The 14,870-nt window shown below is 48.7% G+C and overlaps 1 protein-coding gene across 4 annotated transcripts in view; it reads left to right on the top strand.

Moving 5' to 3' along the window:
* The window catches only part of CDH23 (cadherin related 23), a 213,657-nt gene that overhangs the window by 98,033 nt on the left and 100,754 nt on the right, over positions 1-14,870 (top strand). The window contains exons 8-9 of one of the 4 annotated variants that reach the window (XM_080401276.1): positions 3,084-3,212; positions 10,155-10,233. In XM_080401276.1, coding sequence (XP_080257402.1) covers positions 3,084-3,212; positions 10,155-10,233 — 208 coding nt within the window. The other 3 variants (XM_080401277.1, XM_080401278.1, XM_080401279.1) reach the window with 3 other exon arrangements.

Raw genomic sequence — 14,870 nt, 5'->3', positions numbered from 1 at the left:
TCTCGGGCACATCCAGCATTTTCAAATTTAAAAAGTATGACAGCAGTGCGGTGCCTGGGTAGTTTTAAATCACTGCTGTGTACATTGTGGAGCACAGCTGCACCTCTCCAACAGCATCTCACGTGTGTCAGGCTGGAGCTCTGCCTAAAAGCAAGCAGATCATATGGTGAGGAAAGCCAGGACATACAGACCATTAAATCCTCTGGTTCAATTCCTTGTGCATCGTGGCTTATTACAGGTGGATTCACTTGTGTTAAACCCCCTGAGCCTCACTCAATGAAAGCTGAGTTCAGACATCAAGAGTTAAAATTCTGGTGGATAGAGGAAAAACCAAGATCTAGTTACAGTCAATACTGTCATACTGGGAAGGGAACCCTGGGAGATGTATGTCCAGGTAGCCACCGTGGCAAATTACTGTCCCACCTGAATGGGAAACTTCTTTCCTGGTGTCAAGTCTAGTGAGAGCTTGATAGGGAGCCTGCGAAGGAGGAGCACCGCACAAACAGGCGGTGGAAGGAGCAGAGGATGGTGAGATTCAGCCCTACAATATACCTGATCAACTCTGTGTTCAGGAGAGGGGGGGGAAACCCTTCCCGATCCCTCCAGGCAGCTGGCTAGAGCTCTTGAGCATGTGATTTAATCAAGATAATTTTCTTGATGCAGAACCACAAATGTCACAAGGACATGGAGGGCTGCGCGGGGCTGTTTTGCTCTGCATGGCCACAGAGACTGGGCACTCACAGACTGCATGGCCATAGGCAAAGAGCTCAACCTTTCAGCCCAATCCCTGTGTGTTCCAGGCTGTGGAATTTTCCCCAGAAGCTTTTTTTTTTTTTTTTTTTTTTTTCTGAAATGTACCTCATTGTGGTTTAAATACTCCAGTAATAAGAAGCCCTCTCTGTTGTTTGTTTCCTTATTGGTCTCTGTCACCAACATGCTTTCCCAAGGCATGCTGTTGAACTATCTGTCAGGTTAGAAAATGTGGGACCAAACACAAGCCCTGCTGGAAATGTGCTTTTTTTCCACGTGTCTGATTCTGGTTTCCTCAAGGACACAATGATGCCACCTTGGACCATCCAGCTCTATCTAGCCCCATATCCCCGGTGCAGTTACCAGCAAAGATAAAATGGGAGCATATCTGGTACTTGCTAATATACTCCTGGCTTCTAGTGATTTCCAGCTCAGGGAGTTCAAAGACTCAAATATTAAGTCTCTGAACTGGCCTTGATTGCAGCTGTGGGGACACCTCCTCAGCCCAGTCACAGGATGCTGGTAAGTTCTAGCAGAAAGGCAGGGAGAAGCCCCACGGCAAAGCTCCGCCTGGGAAGGAGGATGCGAGCTGCACCAGCACAGCAGGAGCTGGAAGACGAGTGCAGTGTCTTGCCTGCCTAAGGAAGAGTTTGCATGGTCCAGAGTGGGAACTGGGGGGATGGTGAATTCAGGGTGGCCGCAAGGGCTGCAAGAAGGGCTGTGGAGCCTTGATTTAAGGTAGGAGCCATTTCATCCCAGGGATGCAGGCAGCAAGAGGCTGGAAAAGGCAGCATGAGAGGTGTTAGGTGAGGAAACTTGAAATGTGCTTGCTTTTCCAGTATTATCTGTAATACTTCAACCAAAATTTAAGAGGTGAAAGGGAGGGGGGAAAAAACATCATCTGAAGAAACGAAAGACTTCAACCTGATAACACTAACAGCAGAGTGAGAGTCGGAAATAAGCATCCATCCAGACCATAAACGCTGAGGTTGCAGGTTAAGAGGATAATGTACAAGCTGTGTTGTTGAATACGGTTTAAATTAACATTAATCTTGTGGCAATCAGTCCTTGCTGCTGTACAGAGCCATTTTGCAGAAGTGTGAAGTAACCTCTAATGGTCGCCTTTCACCACGATGCTTGATTAGGGGGTCAGAAGAGATTTATTTCCTTCCCTTCATGTGTTATCTCTTTGCTCCTACCCTTTTAGCAAAGGGCTGCGGGCATTAGGGTCACTTATGAGCGCCCATGGGATGAGGCTCCAACAAGACAAACAGTGGCAGCAGGGCGCTGCCAGGACAAGCTGTTGGCAGTACGTACTGCTGTTGCTTTGGCTGCTGGAGAAGGGTCTTGCTCTGGGAAAGTGCTTGCAGCTCCCTCCTGCTGGGTTGTGATGGAGTGGGCATAAGGGAGGTGACGCTTCTGCTCAGAGTATTGAAGTGTTCAAGGGCCACTGGTGCTCACCATAAGATTGCTACGTGCTTGTGGCCTGGTTTGCAGAGCAGGGAGGATGGCTCCCTGTCTTCCTGCAGCTGTGGAAGCAGCTTGGCTTGCGTTGAAAGGCAGCTCCTGGTTACCCTCATCCTGCCAATCTCTGCGCAAGGTGGGGAGGGAGAGGTCTGCAGCTTATTGGAGCCAAAACCATTAGCCCAATAGAAAAGACGTCGCCACTGTGAGGATGCATTTTGCAGTTCAGGTTTCCACTCCGCCTTCTGCACCAGAGCTGAGGCGGCGTCCTGCGAAACCAGAAGCAGCACTTGGCGTACATACCTCCTGCCAAAGCTCGGAGCAGCAAATACAGAAAAGAATACAGCTGCAACTGCAAGGCAGCCCGCAGGGTTATGAAGAGCAGTGGAAACGTCGGGGAGCTGGTGGGCTTTGTCGTGTTCCAGCTGACAGAGCCCAAGCTGTGTGGAGGCCTCAGCGCTGGGGGGTATGGGATGCTCTGCCGTGATGTGCTGGTACGAGAGTCTGCTGGCAACCACACCTGGGTCGTACGGTGCAGAGGTACCGTAGACTGTATCTGTGTTTTGAGGGAATTTATATTTTTAAGTATATGTTGAACAGCATTGCTTCATTTTCACCCAAAATGTGATGAAAACTAAATTGGTGCTTTCTTTTAAAGGGCTAATGCTGGAATGAAATGGATATTGTATTTCAGCTTAGAAGGAGGTACAGTGAACAATAATTCCAGCAGGTAGCTTGAAAAAGAGATGATTACCTGGACTATTAAGTTCTGGTTGGATCAAAAGTTCTATGAGAGACTTGATGCTGTTAAATATTTCTATTCTGATAGAAATCCTCTTTCTCCCCACCGCAACCCTTGTTTTTTCAAGGACCAAGATAAAAACAAGCCACTGTCTACTCTGGCCAACCTGGCAATCACCATCACAGATGTGCAGGACATGGACCCCATCTTCATCAACCTGCCCTACAGCACAAACATCTACGAGAACTCACCTCCGGTAAGGGCTGCTGCTTCACTCTGGCGTGCTTGACCACAGTGTCACACCAGGGGCTGGACAGGGTGTGGGGTAGAAAGCACAAGGTGTCCCAAAAGAGCTGGAGGAGAATCTCCTCTTTGCAGAGAGATTCCTCCTTCCTTCCATCTGTCATAGGTTTGCATTTTTCTGCCTGATGTTTGTGACTTGAGTGCAAAGAGGAGCCCTGTTTCCATGCTGAAGTGCAAATGCTCTGAGCTGTGATATCTTAATGGCATCCAAAAAGAGGCAAACTTTTTTTCTTTCTGAAATAACGTTTCAAGCCAGCTCCAACATATTCTGCCCTTTTTTAAAAAAGGGAGCCTAAGCGAGGAGGTTTAGGAAGTCTGAAACCAGAATAGGATGTTTTCCTAACCATTTTTTCTTAAGTTTAAAAAAGGTTTTATGTTGTTTTTAGCACACAGTCCCCCTATTCCCTCCCCACAGTGTATATGCATGCCATTTCTAATAGAAAACTTGAAGAAAAATGTAAAGGTTCCTGAAATGAGGCAGTTTTGAAAATGCCAGAATCATCAGCCGTTTCAGCACTTTGAGTATTTTCCCCCAGGTTTTGCCAAATTGATCCAATCATTTTAGTTCTTCTGAAACTCGGTTTGTCAGCAAACTCGCTGTTTGTGGAAAACGTCTCCCAGTCTCTAAATACAGCAGGGCTGGTTTTCCCCTGCAGTAGACAACAGGGAGCATGGTGGGCAGCTTCAGCTTTGGGAGCTGTTTACTCTGCTTCCAGCAAGGGTGCCCAGGACCTTCAGCCCAAGCACCAGCCCTACTCAGCAGCATCTGCCTTCCCAAGGCACGGCTGTGCATCCCATCGCTTTGTCTATAGGGCATATAGTTTTGTATATGGATGGAAAAACCTGTCCTGAAATCACGGTGTCATAGGCATCTGTACCACACGTGCATCCCATAATGTCTCTGGTGCACTGGATCCAAAACGCCTGGTGGCTCAGTTCGTGCGGTGGTGGGGGAACTCCAGCTTGCTTCATTTTATGCCTTTTTATTGACTTTGGAGCGAAGTGCTGGCTCTGATGGCATGGAGAGTGCTGGATCAATAGGGCTGAGTCCTAGTGTCACAAATCCCACGGTCAGACAGCACGTTGCCTGTCTGCTGGCCCGAAGATCACCAAAAATGGCTTCGTGAATTACTTTCATGAAGTGAAAGTTTCAATGTGTTTTGATGCTGTTGATATTAAGGAGTATTTCTGTAGTGGGCAGCACGACCTGCAGGGAAGAAAAAAATGCAGCTTAGATCACCCTTAAGTGGGGGCAAAAAAGCCTTATACAAAATTGTAGAAATAGAAGTCCCACAAGTATCGAAAATTACAGACTGCATCACCTTCGTGGAGTGACCTGGTACCCAGGAAATGGGATCTCTCTCAAATTAATGATATATGTTAAGGCCAAAGTTAATACACCGACAAGTACCACAGTTATTCCCCAAATGTACGCTGTTTGCAGGAGGCAAAGCAGCAGATAATCGCTGTGTAACCTGAAATAGGAAATGAATGAAGGAGTGCTCACCAAGCTGTTAGCAGCTTGCTGACAGGTTCAGAGATTTTAATTTCTCTTGGCCCCATGTGAGGTCTCCAAAGGTGTTGAGCTATCCTAGATGGGTAGGTGCCAGCGGAGAGGAGGTAGAGGGCTGAACATGGGCAGTGCTTTGGGTGGTATTGCTCTCTGGTTTGGACCCAAGGTCCCATCGTTCCTGGGAGAAATCTCCACTGCTGAAACAAGGACATGGTGTGCTATAGCAAGCTTGGGGTTTAGCGCGTGCGTTTTTGTCTCTCCATGGGAAGTCTTCTCATCAGCTCTGCCCTACCCGCCGAGGGAACCAGTCTGATGTGCAGTGGGGAAACCGTTACCCTCCAGAGTGGCTTGGGTACCGAAAGGGTAACAGCAAATCCGGGTGGGAATTCTGGCCTTGTCCAGCTTCTGTCCAAAAACAGGCTTCCAGGTCAAGCCAACAGGGTGTAGGGCATCTGTGGGTAACGTTTGACCTGCTGTTGGGCTCAGCAGGTCAGAATGTGCCTGAGACATCCCAGCCCTGAATCTGCAGAGCGGAGACTTGCTGCTCCTCCCCGTGCCCGCTCTCCGTCTCTCTTGCCTCTTTTTATCTGTGGTGCACAGCATGTCTGTGTTCCTCTATCAGTGTATCAGGCGAGAATACCTCATCTAAAGTGTATACATTACCTAATAAAATCCTTCTTATTTGGGATTATTGCATCAAATTTTAATTTCCTCACTCGAGTAACAGCATGTCAGCCAGCCCGTCAGTGAAGAGCCGATAGAAGGTGAAAAGAGTGGATAAACTGCAGCAAATTACCGCAAACAGATCTCTATCAGCCCTTTGACTGGAATTGACTGGAATTAAGAAGTGAGAAATGGGATTTTTTTTGCCATGGCAGCTTTCTGAAGCACTCCCCCCCACCCCCTCCTCCTCCTGCTGCAACACTGGGCTGCGCTTTGCCTTTCAAGTCCCTAATCCTGTAACAGAAGAAGAAGAAGAAGGGGTGGAGGGGGGTGAGAGAGGAAAGAAGTGCTGTTGTAGCTCTTCATTTTTCTCAGGCCGGGATCTGGTGGCATAATTTAGAAGCATTTGGGGCACATGCTTATTTGGACCCTGAGAAGAAAGGAATTTCTTATCGGGCAAAGGAAGAGGATGCAGCAGGGAGAGCCCCTGCTGCCCCTGGAGCTGTTGTATCTTCTTTCTTGATGCTGTTTATCATCCCAGCATGCCTCAGACATCTCTCCCAGGGCACCTGAGTGCACCAAAGCTGCTTGCAGCTGTGGCAAACCTTGGCGGCGTTGTAGTTTTTCACCCTCAGTCTCTTTGGGTGTCTGTCCTCACGGTGGCTGTAGACCACATAGCATTGTTGATGTTCTCCAGAGAGGTTAGTAGCGGCTGGAGGAGAGGGGCCGTTTCTCCTCGCAGGGATGCTGTTGGTCTGATGAGCCCCTGCTTTTGGACTTCAGCTGGTGCATGGTCCGAGCAGTATCGCGACTTCATTTTGGGGCTGCAAGAGGGGGGAGCCACTAGTGAAGAGGCAAGCTGGGGCCTATGAAAGTGTGCTTCGTCTCACAGGGAGCCGTGCGAAGGCAAGAGGGGGAGCAGACCCATTGGCACTTGGTCCCCAGACCAGCAGTTGTATTCCCTTGCAATAGCGTGGTACAGATATGTGTCAAGTATCATTAAAACAGTTTTAATTCTTCAGCACCATCCCCCTCCTCCTCAAAAACTCCTTGGGCTGAAGAAATAATGTAGAATCAGTGCTATTTTTGCCCTAGAGTCTCAATAGCTCCGAGTTAATTCTTTCTTACAATATTTCTAGCCCATCAGTGTGAACACTTTATTAAAAGCTCAGGGTTTTATTAAAAAAGGATTGATTTACCCCTGCCCCTCTTCAAAAAAAACCCCTCAGATTTTGTTTGGATAATGTGCCATTCTTTATTTTCTTTGCCTTTTTTTTTAAGCATAGGCTTTTCCAGATTATTACTTTTCTAAACCTTCTTCCTCCTTCCCTAGAGGGAGAAAGTTATTCTGTTCTGGTGCTTTGGTCTATACCTGCCAGCAGAGTCTTTTCCTTGCAGCCCCCGTTGTCTGTGGTAGGTAGGTGAGTTGTTACTTGTTTTAAGAAATGTCATGGATATTTGGGAGTTTAAGAGCTGCAGGTTCATGCCACAAATACCTGGGGTGAGCCCTGGGCAGAGGAGCTGTTTGCACTGGAAGTCAGCTTGGGGTTTCCGTGAGTAAGTGGAAGCCTTGCCAGATGGGTTCGGCTAGAAACAGTGGGAGGGTCCCCTCCAGTTTAGGGGTGAAGTTGATTGCCTTAGGGAGGCAGGGCACAGAATCTCCTGCCCTTGGCGTGCCAAGACCTAGATAGCAAAAGGAATAGTGTTGTGGTCCAATATGATTTTTTTTTTTTCCAGAAATTGGAAATTGTTGAGATGTGGTTGGTGAGAGGTCAGTCTTTGCCATCGTGGTATGGCCATGATCAAGGGTTTGTTTTGGTTTGGGGTGTTTTCCTGTTTCTAGTTTTTTCTCTCTGGTTAGTTATCTCTGCTAGTACAGTGGGCAAGGTGCTTCATGATCATCACAGGTACTAAAAGATTAGTATAGCATTGTATAGTGTCGTGTTTTGTGTCACATCGTCTCACTCCAACACATGCTAAATGAGACTACTCCTGCTGACTGTGCTCCAAAGCTGTCTTCATCAGTTGTTACCACCCACTACACAACCAGTAATTGCCACTAGCAACGTGGATAAACATTGTGCCTATCCTGTGGCACTTGTTGAGATTCTTCCCCAGAAGGCTCAGGATTGAGCCTAAGCACTGTGTAGATGCTCAGGGAAGGTGGGATCTGCCAGTCTTGGGATATTGGAAGACTTGTGAAGGAGCTGGCAGGAAGGATGGAAATCAAGCAAGATGTGAAGAGGTGACCAGGTCTCTGACATTGCCGTGGTTCTAGGAGGCAACATCCACAAACGGAAGGGAGCTCAGCTCCACTCCAGCACATGTTTCTTAGTCACTGGTGAGGTGTGGCTCATCCCCAGGCGGGGCTGGTGAAGGGGCTTGTGGAGGAGGAGACACACAGGGCTGTAAGGAGAACGTGGAGACACAGTCTTGAAAACCAGCAGCATGGAAGCCATCATCACGGGCTTGCCCAGGACCACGTGAACCTTAGCATGCTCTCTAGCAGCCCTCATTCTTGCGCTCAGATGTCTGGATAATTTCTTTCCTATGGATGTCTTTATGGCACACACTACTGAGATACCTGAATGAGACTGCTCCCTCCTACCCTCCCAAACTTTCCCTGCCACAACATCTGTGCTTACCCTTTTATCTCTCCCAGCAGCCCCTTCCCTTAGCTCCTATGGGAGGGACCTTTGCCCACAGATAAAGTGGCCACAACATCGTCGGGCTGATTGCTATTCCCCAGCCATAGCAGGAGCCCTGCCTTCTCCTGAAGCTGCCTTCCCTTTGAAATGTGCCGCACGGCAGGCGACACTTATCATTCTGTGCCGCTCCCTCGCTTTTTGACAGGAGATGAGTGAGCTGTCAGATGGACCAAGCGCCTTCACCCACCGCTTCTGCCACAGAGGAGCTCTCGCTTTGCCAGGGAGCAGAGAGGGGCTCACGCCTGCCCCATGGGGATGGCAGATTAAAGTGTGCTGGGGTAGAGCACACTGGACTGCATGCCTGTCCTTTTTTCCCCCTCCACTTTGCCTTGCCCTCCTTTCCATGTCCCTTGTTCTGCTTTCCCACCTCCTCCTTTCCAGTTTTTCTTGTGCTTTTTATCTATTCTTGCTCCTTTGGAAAGCACGGTTACTGTCAGTGATTTAGAGGCTCTCCAGTGGCTGCTGAGCCTCGCCAGCCGAGTGCTGCTCAAAGGCCAGTGACCTGGGATTTATGGCTAATGTTCTCTGTTAATAACATGGATTTACTTAAGGAGTCCATTGAAATACCCTCGGACATCAAGGAATGGGCAGTCTGCCTGGGCCCAGGAGCCGCCTTTATGGCCAGCAGTGGCCAAGCATCTCCACTGAGCCCACAGGGGCATGGCTCTGAAAGCAGGGGAAGATAGCAAGTCCCTGCTTTCCACTGGCGATGTTTCTGCAGCAGCTTTGCCTTTGGCCTTCAACTGATGGATTGCAGGGCAAATGCAACACTGCTGTCCCACTGTGCTCCTTCATTAGATATGCAAACGTCTCTGTTGACATTTCCTTTGAGGGCAAAAAAAGCCCCGACAAACCTTGCTTCTTTTCTCACTGTTATTAAACCAATGAAAACAGGAACAGCTGAGCTGTAAATTTTTTCATGCTACATTAATTATGTGCATGTGCATGTGTTTTTATTCACATGGGCTCACTGCAGTGCAGTGGGGGAAGTACGGCTTACAGAGTTGACATAAGCGCATGATGTTTGCATTTAAAGAACTCAATAAGAATTTTGGGTCAGTTTTATGTTTTTCATTGGTCTGGGGGGGGACTTTTGGCCTTGTGGACCTTTCTGCTGGGCTATAAGAAACAGGTCTGTCACGCAGGATGAAGGATGAGCTGGGTGAGCTGGCAGCTGCAGGAGCTCCTGTCTGTGGGCAATCCCCTGTTCTCAGCATCTGTCTAACCCTCCTCCTGCTTAAAGGTTTCGATTCAAATCTCTGCAGCTTGCTTAGCTACACAGCTGGATGCCGATGGCCAGTGTGAGTGTCTCTTGTTGCCTGGCATGCCTCATTTGAAGAACACAGGGGGAGAAGAGGAGCAGTTGGAACTGGGAAGCCAGCAGTAGATCAGACTGGTGTAGCAGCCAGTGCTGAAGGTCATGGTGAGAGGGAATTGTTGCCTTTGGTTCTCAAGGGACTATAGAGTGAAAATCTCTGTGGCAGAGGAGCATATGCTTTTGCCCGTGTAGCTGCGATGCTGTGAGGAGGCATGTCCTGGCTTTGGCAATGCTGCACCTTCAGTTCCTCCTTCCTCTTCTTCCTCTAGCACTGATAGCTGTGCTTATCACACTGACCTTGCTTCAAATCCTCCTCCTCTGGGCAGGGGATGAGCAGCACAGTCTGGTGGTGCTCTTTCCAGTCCCTACAGAGACGTGCCCTCGTACAAACCTAATGCAGAGTCAAGCTCATCCTGCTCAGTGGTTCAGTTAGAAGACACGTTGTCCTGGTCATGCCTTCAGCATCACCAGCTGCATCCTGGGGCGGGTTAGCAGAGTTTTGCAGCTTGCACAAGAGTGATGAGCCGTAAGCCTGAACTGCCCCAAGAGGCAGGTGATGCAACTTTTCTGTGACATGCCTTGTCCTTGGACAGGTTTTCCTAAGCCCAAGGTAAAAGGTGCCATGCCTTGGTAGGGAGCCCCAGCAGTGCTTGGTCAGCGTGGCTGTTAACGTGTTCTCCGCTCCCTCCCCAGGGTACCACCGTGCGGATGATAACAGCGATCGACCAGGACAAGGGCCGTCCCCGTGGCATTGGCTACACCATCGTCTCGGGTAAGTCATGGGGGGACGCAGTGGGGAGCCCAACAGGGCTGGGTGGAGGATGGAGCCCTGCAGTAAGTCTTTGTACGTTCCCTGCCTGGGAAATCATATTTGGCTAAGTTTTTCCTCGGCTGTACTGCTTGCTGTTCTGATTCAGCATTGCTAATTACTGTAGTCTACTGCTATGGCTGAAAGCTTTTACCCTTCTGAAAAGCCTTCTCTGCGTTCAGCGCTGTCAGAGCACCTCGTTTATGGCATCTCCCTTTCCTCAAGCAGCTGATGTTATTTGTAAAAAATTTGACAATATCCGATAGTGAGACCTTTCAGGCCTAATGATGAGGCACAAGCAGCTCCGCTTCACACAACGCCATGGAGGAGACCTGTAAAGAGCTGGGTGTAAAACTCTCACTGGCGGTGCAGTGGTTATTGTTTAGGGAGAGAATGGGACTGATTACGAGCTGAATGGCTCCTGGTAGTTTCCGCAGTGTTTCCCAAAAGCTTCCATGCTGAGGGCTGGCTTCCCAAAGCATTGCCAGTGCTTTGCAAGCTGGGAGGCAGGGGGGCTAGAGAATGAAGCTTAATTAAAGCGGTGGAGGGTTTCTGCCTTCTGACAGGTACATGTGATAATACTGCCTTTGCGGACTGGCTCTGAAGCCTGGGGAACCCTTCCCAGCATCTGTGGGTAGCTTGCTAAAACTGGTGTAGCCAGACACCTGTGGATCCTTGCTGGGCGATGCTTGGCTCCTTTGGGTCCATAGATTGTGGGTGACTTCTGATGGTAAAAGAGCCAGGCGCAGGGCAGGGTGATCTGTGCAAGTGTTTCCAGATAAAATATAGCTGCATTTTGGAAAGGTCAATTTTTGGAGCTGGACCCATCTTGTTTTAAGATGCCTTGAGGTCAGCAAGCCCCTGCCATGTTCAAGGCAGACTTGGATTCTTGCTGGCCTGCGCTCGGGTGCTGCTTTGGTGGGGCTGTGCCCCAGGAACAGGCTAGTCAAGTTAGCCCAGGAGTGAGGGACCAGCTCGGTGGGTCTGGGTTGTAACTCTATTTCTGGCATTTATTTGGGGAGGGGATCTTCACAGCAAGAAATGGCAGCAGTGCCTCCTCTCCTCACTGTGTCACGTGCTTTGGGTGCTGGCTGGCAGCTCCTTTGAGCTACACGTGCAGAAATAATTTCCCAGTTTCTCTTCCTTAAAGCCCAGCCATTTCAAATATTCTTTTAATGAACCTCCAGGGTCAAGGTGATTTCACTCTGACTTTCAAGTCCACTGATCCCAACTGCAAGTATCCAGGTCAGTCTGCCTTTGAAGATGCAAGGATTATTTATTCCTCTTAATTCCCCCTGCAATTTATTCTAATGTTCCCCCGGCATGAATTAAGTGAGAGATTCCCCCCAACTGTGGGTATCAACTGGCCAAAGCACAGAAGGGACTTTCTTTTGGCTGACACAGGCCCTTTTTCAAGGGAGACTGAAATCTCAAGCTAATTTTGCAGAGGCCACTGAACTACTGTAAAGATGGTAAAAGCCTTCAGCTTACAGCAGCCTCACCTAGCTCAAAGCCTGAAGATGGTTAGCAGCTGGGAAAATCACTCTTGTCTTGTTCATACACCTTCCTTTGCGTATCTGCTGGTGGCCACTGCCGCTGTTTCTGTTTCAGTATGGGTTATGTTGTAGGTATCTAACTTTCCTTTTTCAGCACTGGTGCAATACAAACAGCTCTGAGTTTCCAGGAGCCTTTATTTGACGGCTTAAACCTTTTTAAACAGAAGAAAACATGCAGACTATAGAGGGTTAATTTGCTAAATGTATTAATCCACTCATGGCCACAACAGGCTTTCTGCTTATCCAGTGGTCAAGGAATCAGGAAAACAAAACTTTGGACCCTGGATTTTTACCTGCAGTGTTCATGCATGCTCTTATTGTCACGTCTATCTTTGTTTTTCCTGCGAAATAGTCATGATGTCCCTTTGTGAGCATCCCCCACATAGTGCCAGGGTAGCTGTCAGGCTGGCCATTATGGCCAGGCAGGCAGGATGGTGGAAGGGAGCCAGGCATGCTCCAGGAGCCTGGTGGTGGTGGGGTGTGGGGTGACAGGCAGGCAGATCAGTGCAAACAGCCTCGCATCTGCTTGCATATGCCAAGAGCTTAATCCCTGCTCCCGGTCCTGCCTGGTGGGGGGCAGCTCTCATATCGGAGAATCAGGCAGAACACATCAAAGAGTGATTAAACTGCTTTGCATTATTTATTTATTTTTTTGCCCAAACATGAGAATTGCAGAGTATTTTTGTAACTGGCCGGGAGTCCTTCTCCTGACTGCAGCAGCACCTTGCAGAGCAGCGGTGCTGGGAAGGATCAGCCCGTGGATGGACTGAGGGACAGCTGCAGACACTTGCTGTCGCCTCCTGCCCATCCTCACCCCGCCTCTAGCTTAAGGCAGAGGTTTCCAAAATCCCTGAAGCCAGGCTTCAGGATGCTTTGCTTCCACCTTGAATTGAGTTTGCTGCCAGAGCCGGAGTTCTCCAGCTTTGTTCAGCTGCCGGACTGTGGCCAAGGTGCATGGCTGAGGGCAAATTTTAAAGAAAACATGGTTGTGGGGCAACCAGGTTTTTTTCTGAAGTCAGTAGGGCTGTGAGCACCTCTTCCACTCTGCTTAAGGCATTCTCTTATACTTTCCATGATTTGCTGCTTGCTTTTGAAAGAAGATGTTACCTTTTGAAGTCTGAGAGTCCAGACACAGGAACCAGTAGCTAGTGTGCTTCCAAAATCCTGTTCACCCAAGGCAAGTGATTCTTTTTTTGTAGGCAGGTAAAGCCTAATTAATTTATCATTATCCTCAATCACAATGGTAAAGGTTAGTGAGCAGATTTTGTGCCTGAGCTGGTAATTTTTTATGACAATTTTGCAAAAAAAATGGCCTAACATATGGGAACGGGGAAGTAAATTAAATTAGAAACTGACTGTATGCAAAAGTGAAAGTGGCTGGTGGAGGTCTTAATTATACCTGGCTCTTCAAGCTCCTTTCTGTGAGGGGAGATGGTGGTGATGCTGTTCCCATTTCACGGCTGGGATGGATGCTGCCTCTGCCCAGCTGCCCCAGGTCTTTGGGCACAGGGCTCGCACGTGGCTGGTCAGATTTTACCATCTGGGGTTGAATATACAGCAGTGAGAGAGCTAGAAAGCAGCCTAGCCATTTGTCATTCCTTTGGTATTAATATCTAAAGCATTGGTATGATTTGGAGGTGGGGTATAAAATTTAATTTGGAATTGCCAGTGTCCTATTCAGCTCTATCCCTCGGGTAGCTGAGCCTCGGGATATACTGCAGCAGCTCTTATTTATACAGCTATCTCCAGCACAAGGTCCTTCTGTGGCAGGAAAACAATAAAACTAAAAGATTAACCATAACCACATAAAATAAGACTTAAGATCTAACTTTATGCCGCCAGCTTACAAAGCTGTTAAGCCTGAAATAATGGAGGGGCACTGATCTAGCGGTGTCATGGCTTTGGCTAGTTGTCCTGCCAGGGATGAGCCTGCCTGCTGCCTGCTTGCACTGGGAATCATTTCCATGTCTTATAGGGTGAAGCCATTCAGTTGTTTCTCCTCCTTCCTTTCAATCTGAGGCTTCAGCCCCACGTATACCTGTGCTTTTTCGACCCGCACTTTGCCAGGAGTGGGATCGCTGCCCTGCAGAAGGCCATTTGGAAAAGAAATCCAAATGGTGGCCTCACGATTCAAGCCCCTTGTGTGACAGGCTGGTTGGTGCCGGGGCTGTCGTGGCTCCAACCGGTGTTTCTGCTGCTTTTCTCAGGTGAAAAGGAGGGTGCAGGCAGCAGCGGCCAGTGCTCTGCAAAGCCCTCCCTCCTCATTCCCTGGCTGCTTTGACAGGTTGGAGATGCTCAGCTGCTGAGGTCAGGACTCTGTTTGAAGGACAGATAATTAATCCAGCAAAGTAATCCACAGTTCCTTTTTGGCAGATTTATGGAGATAGCCTCTGTACCGGGGACTCTGCCTCATCATCTTTCATTTCCCAGGCAAAGCGAGTGTCTTGTTGTATAACACGACCTGTTCTAGATAAGGCTTTTCATTTAGGGGAACTCTCTGGTCTAACAGAGATTGATTTTCCCATTGGAAATCGGAGAGGCCCGGTGCTCTCAGCAGGATCAGGCCTGCAGACGGCAGTGTGTTTTCACATTTGCTGCTGCTGCACATTGCCTGGGTTGTGGGGAATCCTTTGGCTCTTTGAGAGGAGGATTTTCCTCGTGAATTAAATGGCAGTTTAATTAATAGGCAGAAGGGGACTTTGGCCTGCGAGCCCTTGTTAAGAAAATATATTGTAAGATTACAGTCTCGCACTTTGCTCACTAGCAGCAAACCTTGGGTTTCATTTATTTCCAGGACAGTCAGGAGGCTTCATGTCTCCTGGCACGAAGATGTGAAGGTGACCTGTGCAACTTGGGCAGGCATCAAAAGGTTAAACCAGAGGAAAGGGTCCTGGGGCTCTGCAAGATGCCTGAACTTCAGTCTCTGCCTGCCTGACATGTTTCAGGTGTGGTGATGGATGGGCAATGGGAGATTGCACAAAGGCAATCCATACGTCCTTCCTGAGGCTTGGAAAGTCCTGCAGGGGAAGAGAGGGGAGGGAGTGT

This window comes from Falco punctatus (assembly GCF_963210335.1).
Source record: "Falco punctatus genome assembly, chromosome: 9".
Lineage (NCBI taxonomy): Eukaryota > Metazoa > Chordata > Aves > Falconiformes > Falconidae > Falco > Falco punctatus.
Note: the sequence above shows the minus strand (reverse complement) of the source record. Positions and strands in the feature narration are given on the sequence as shown.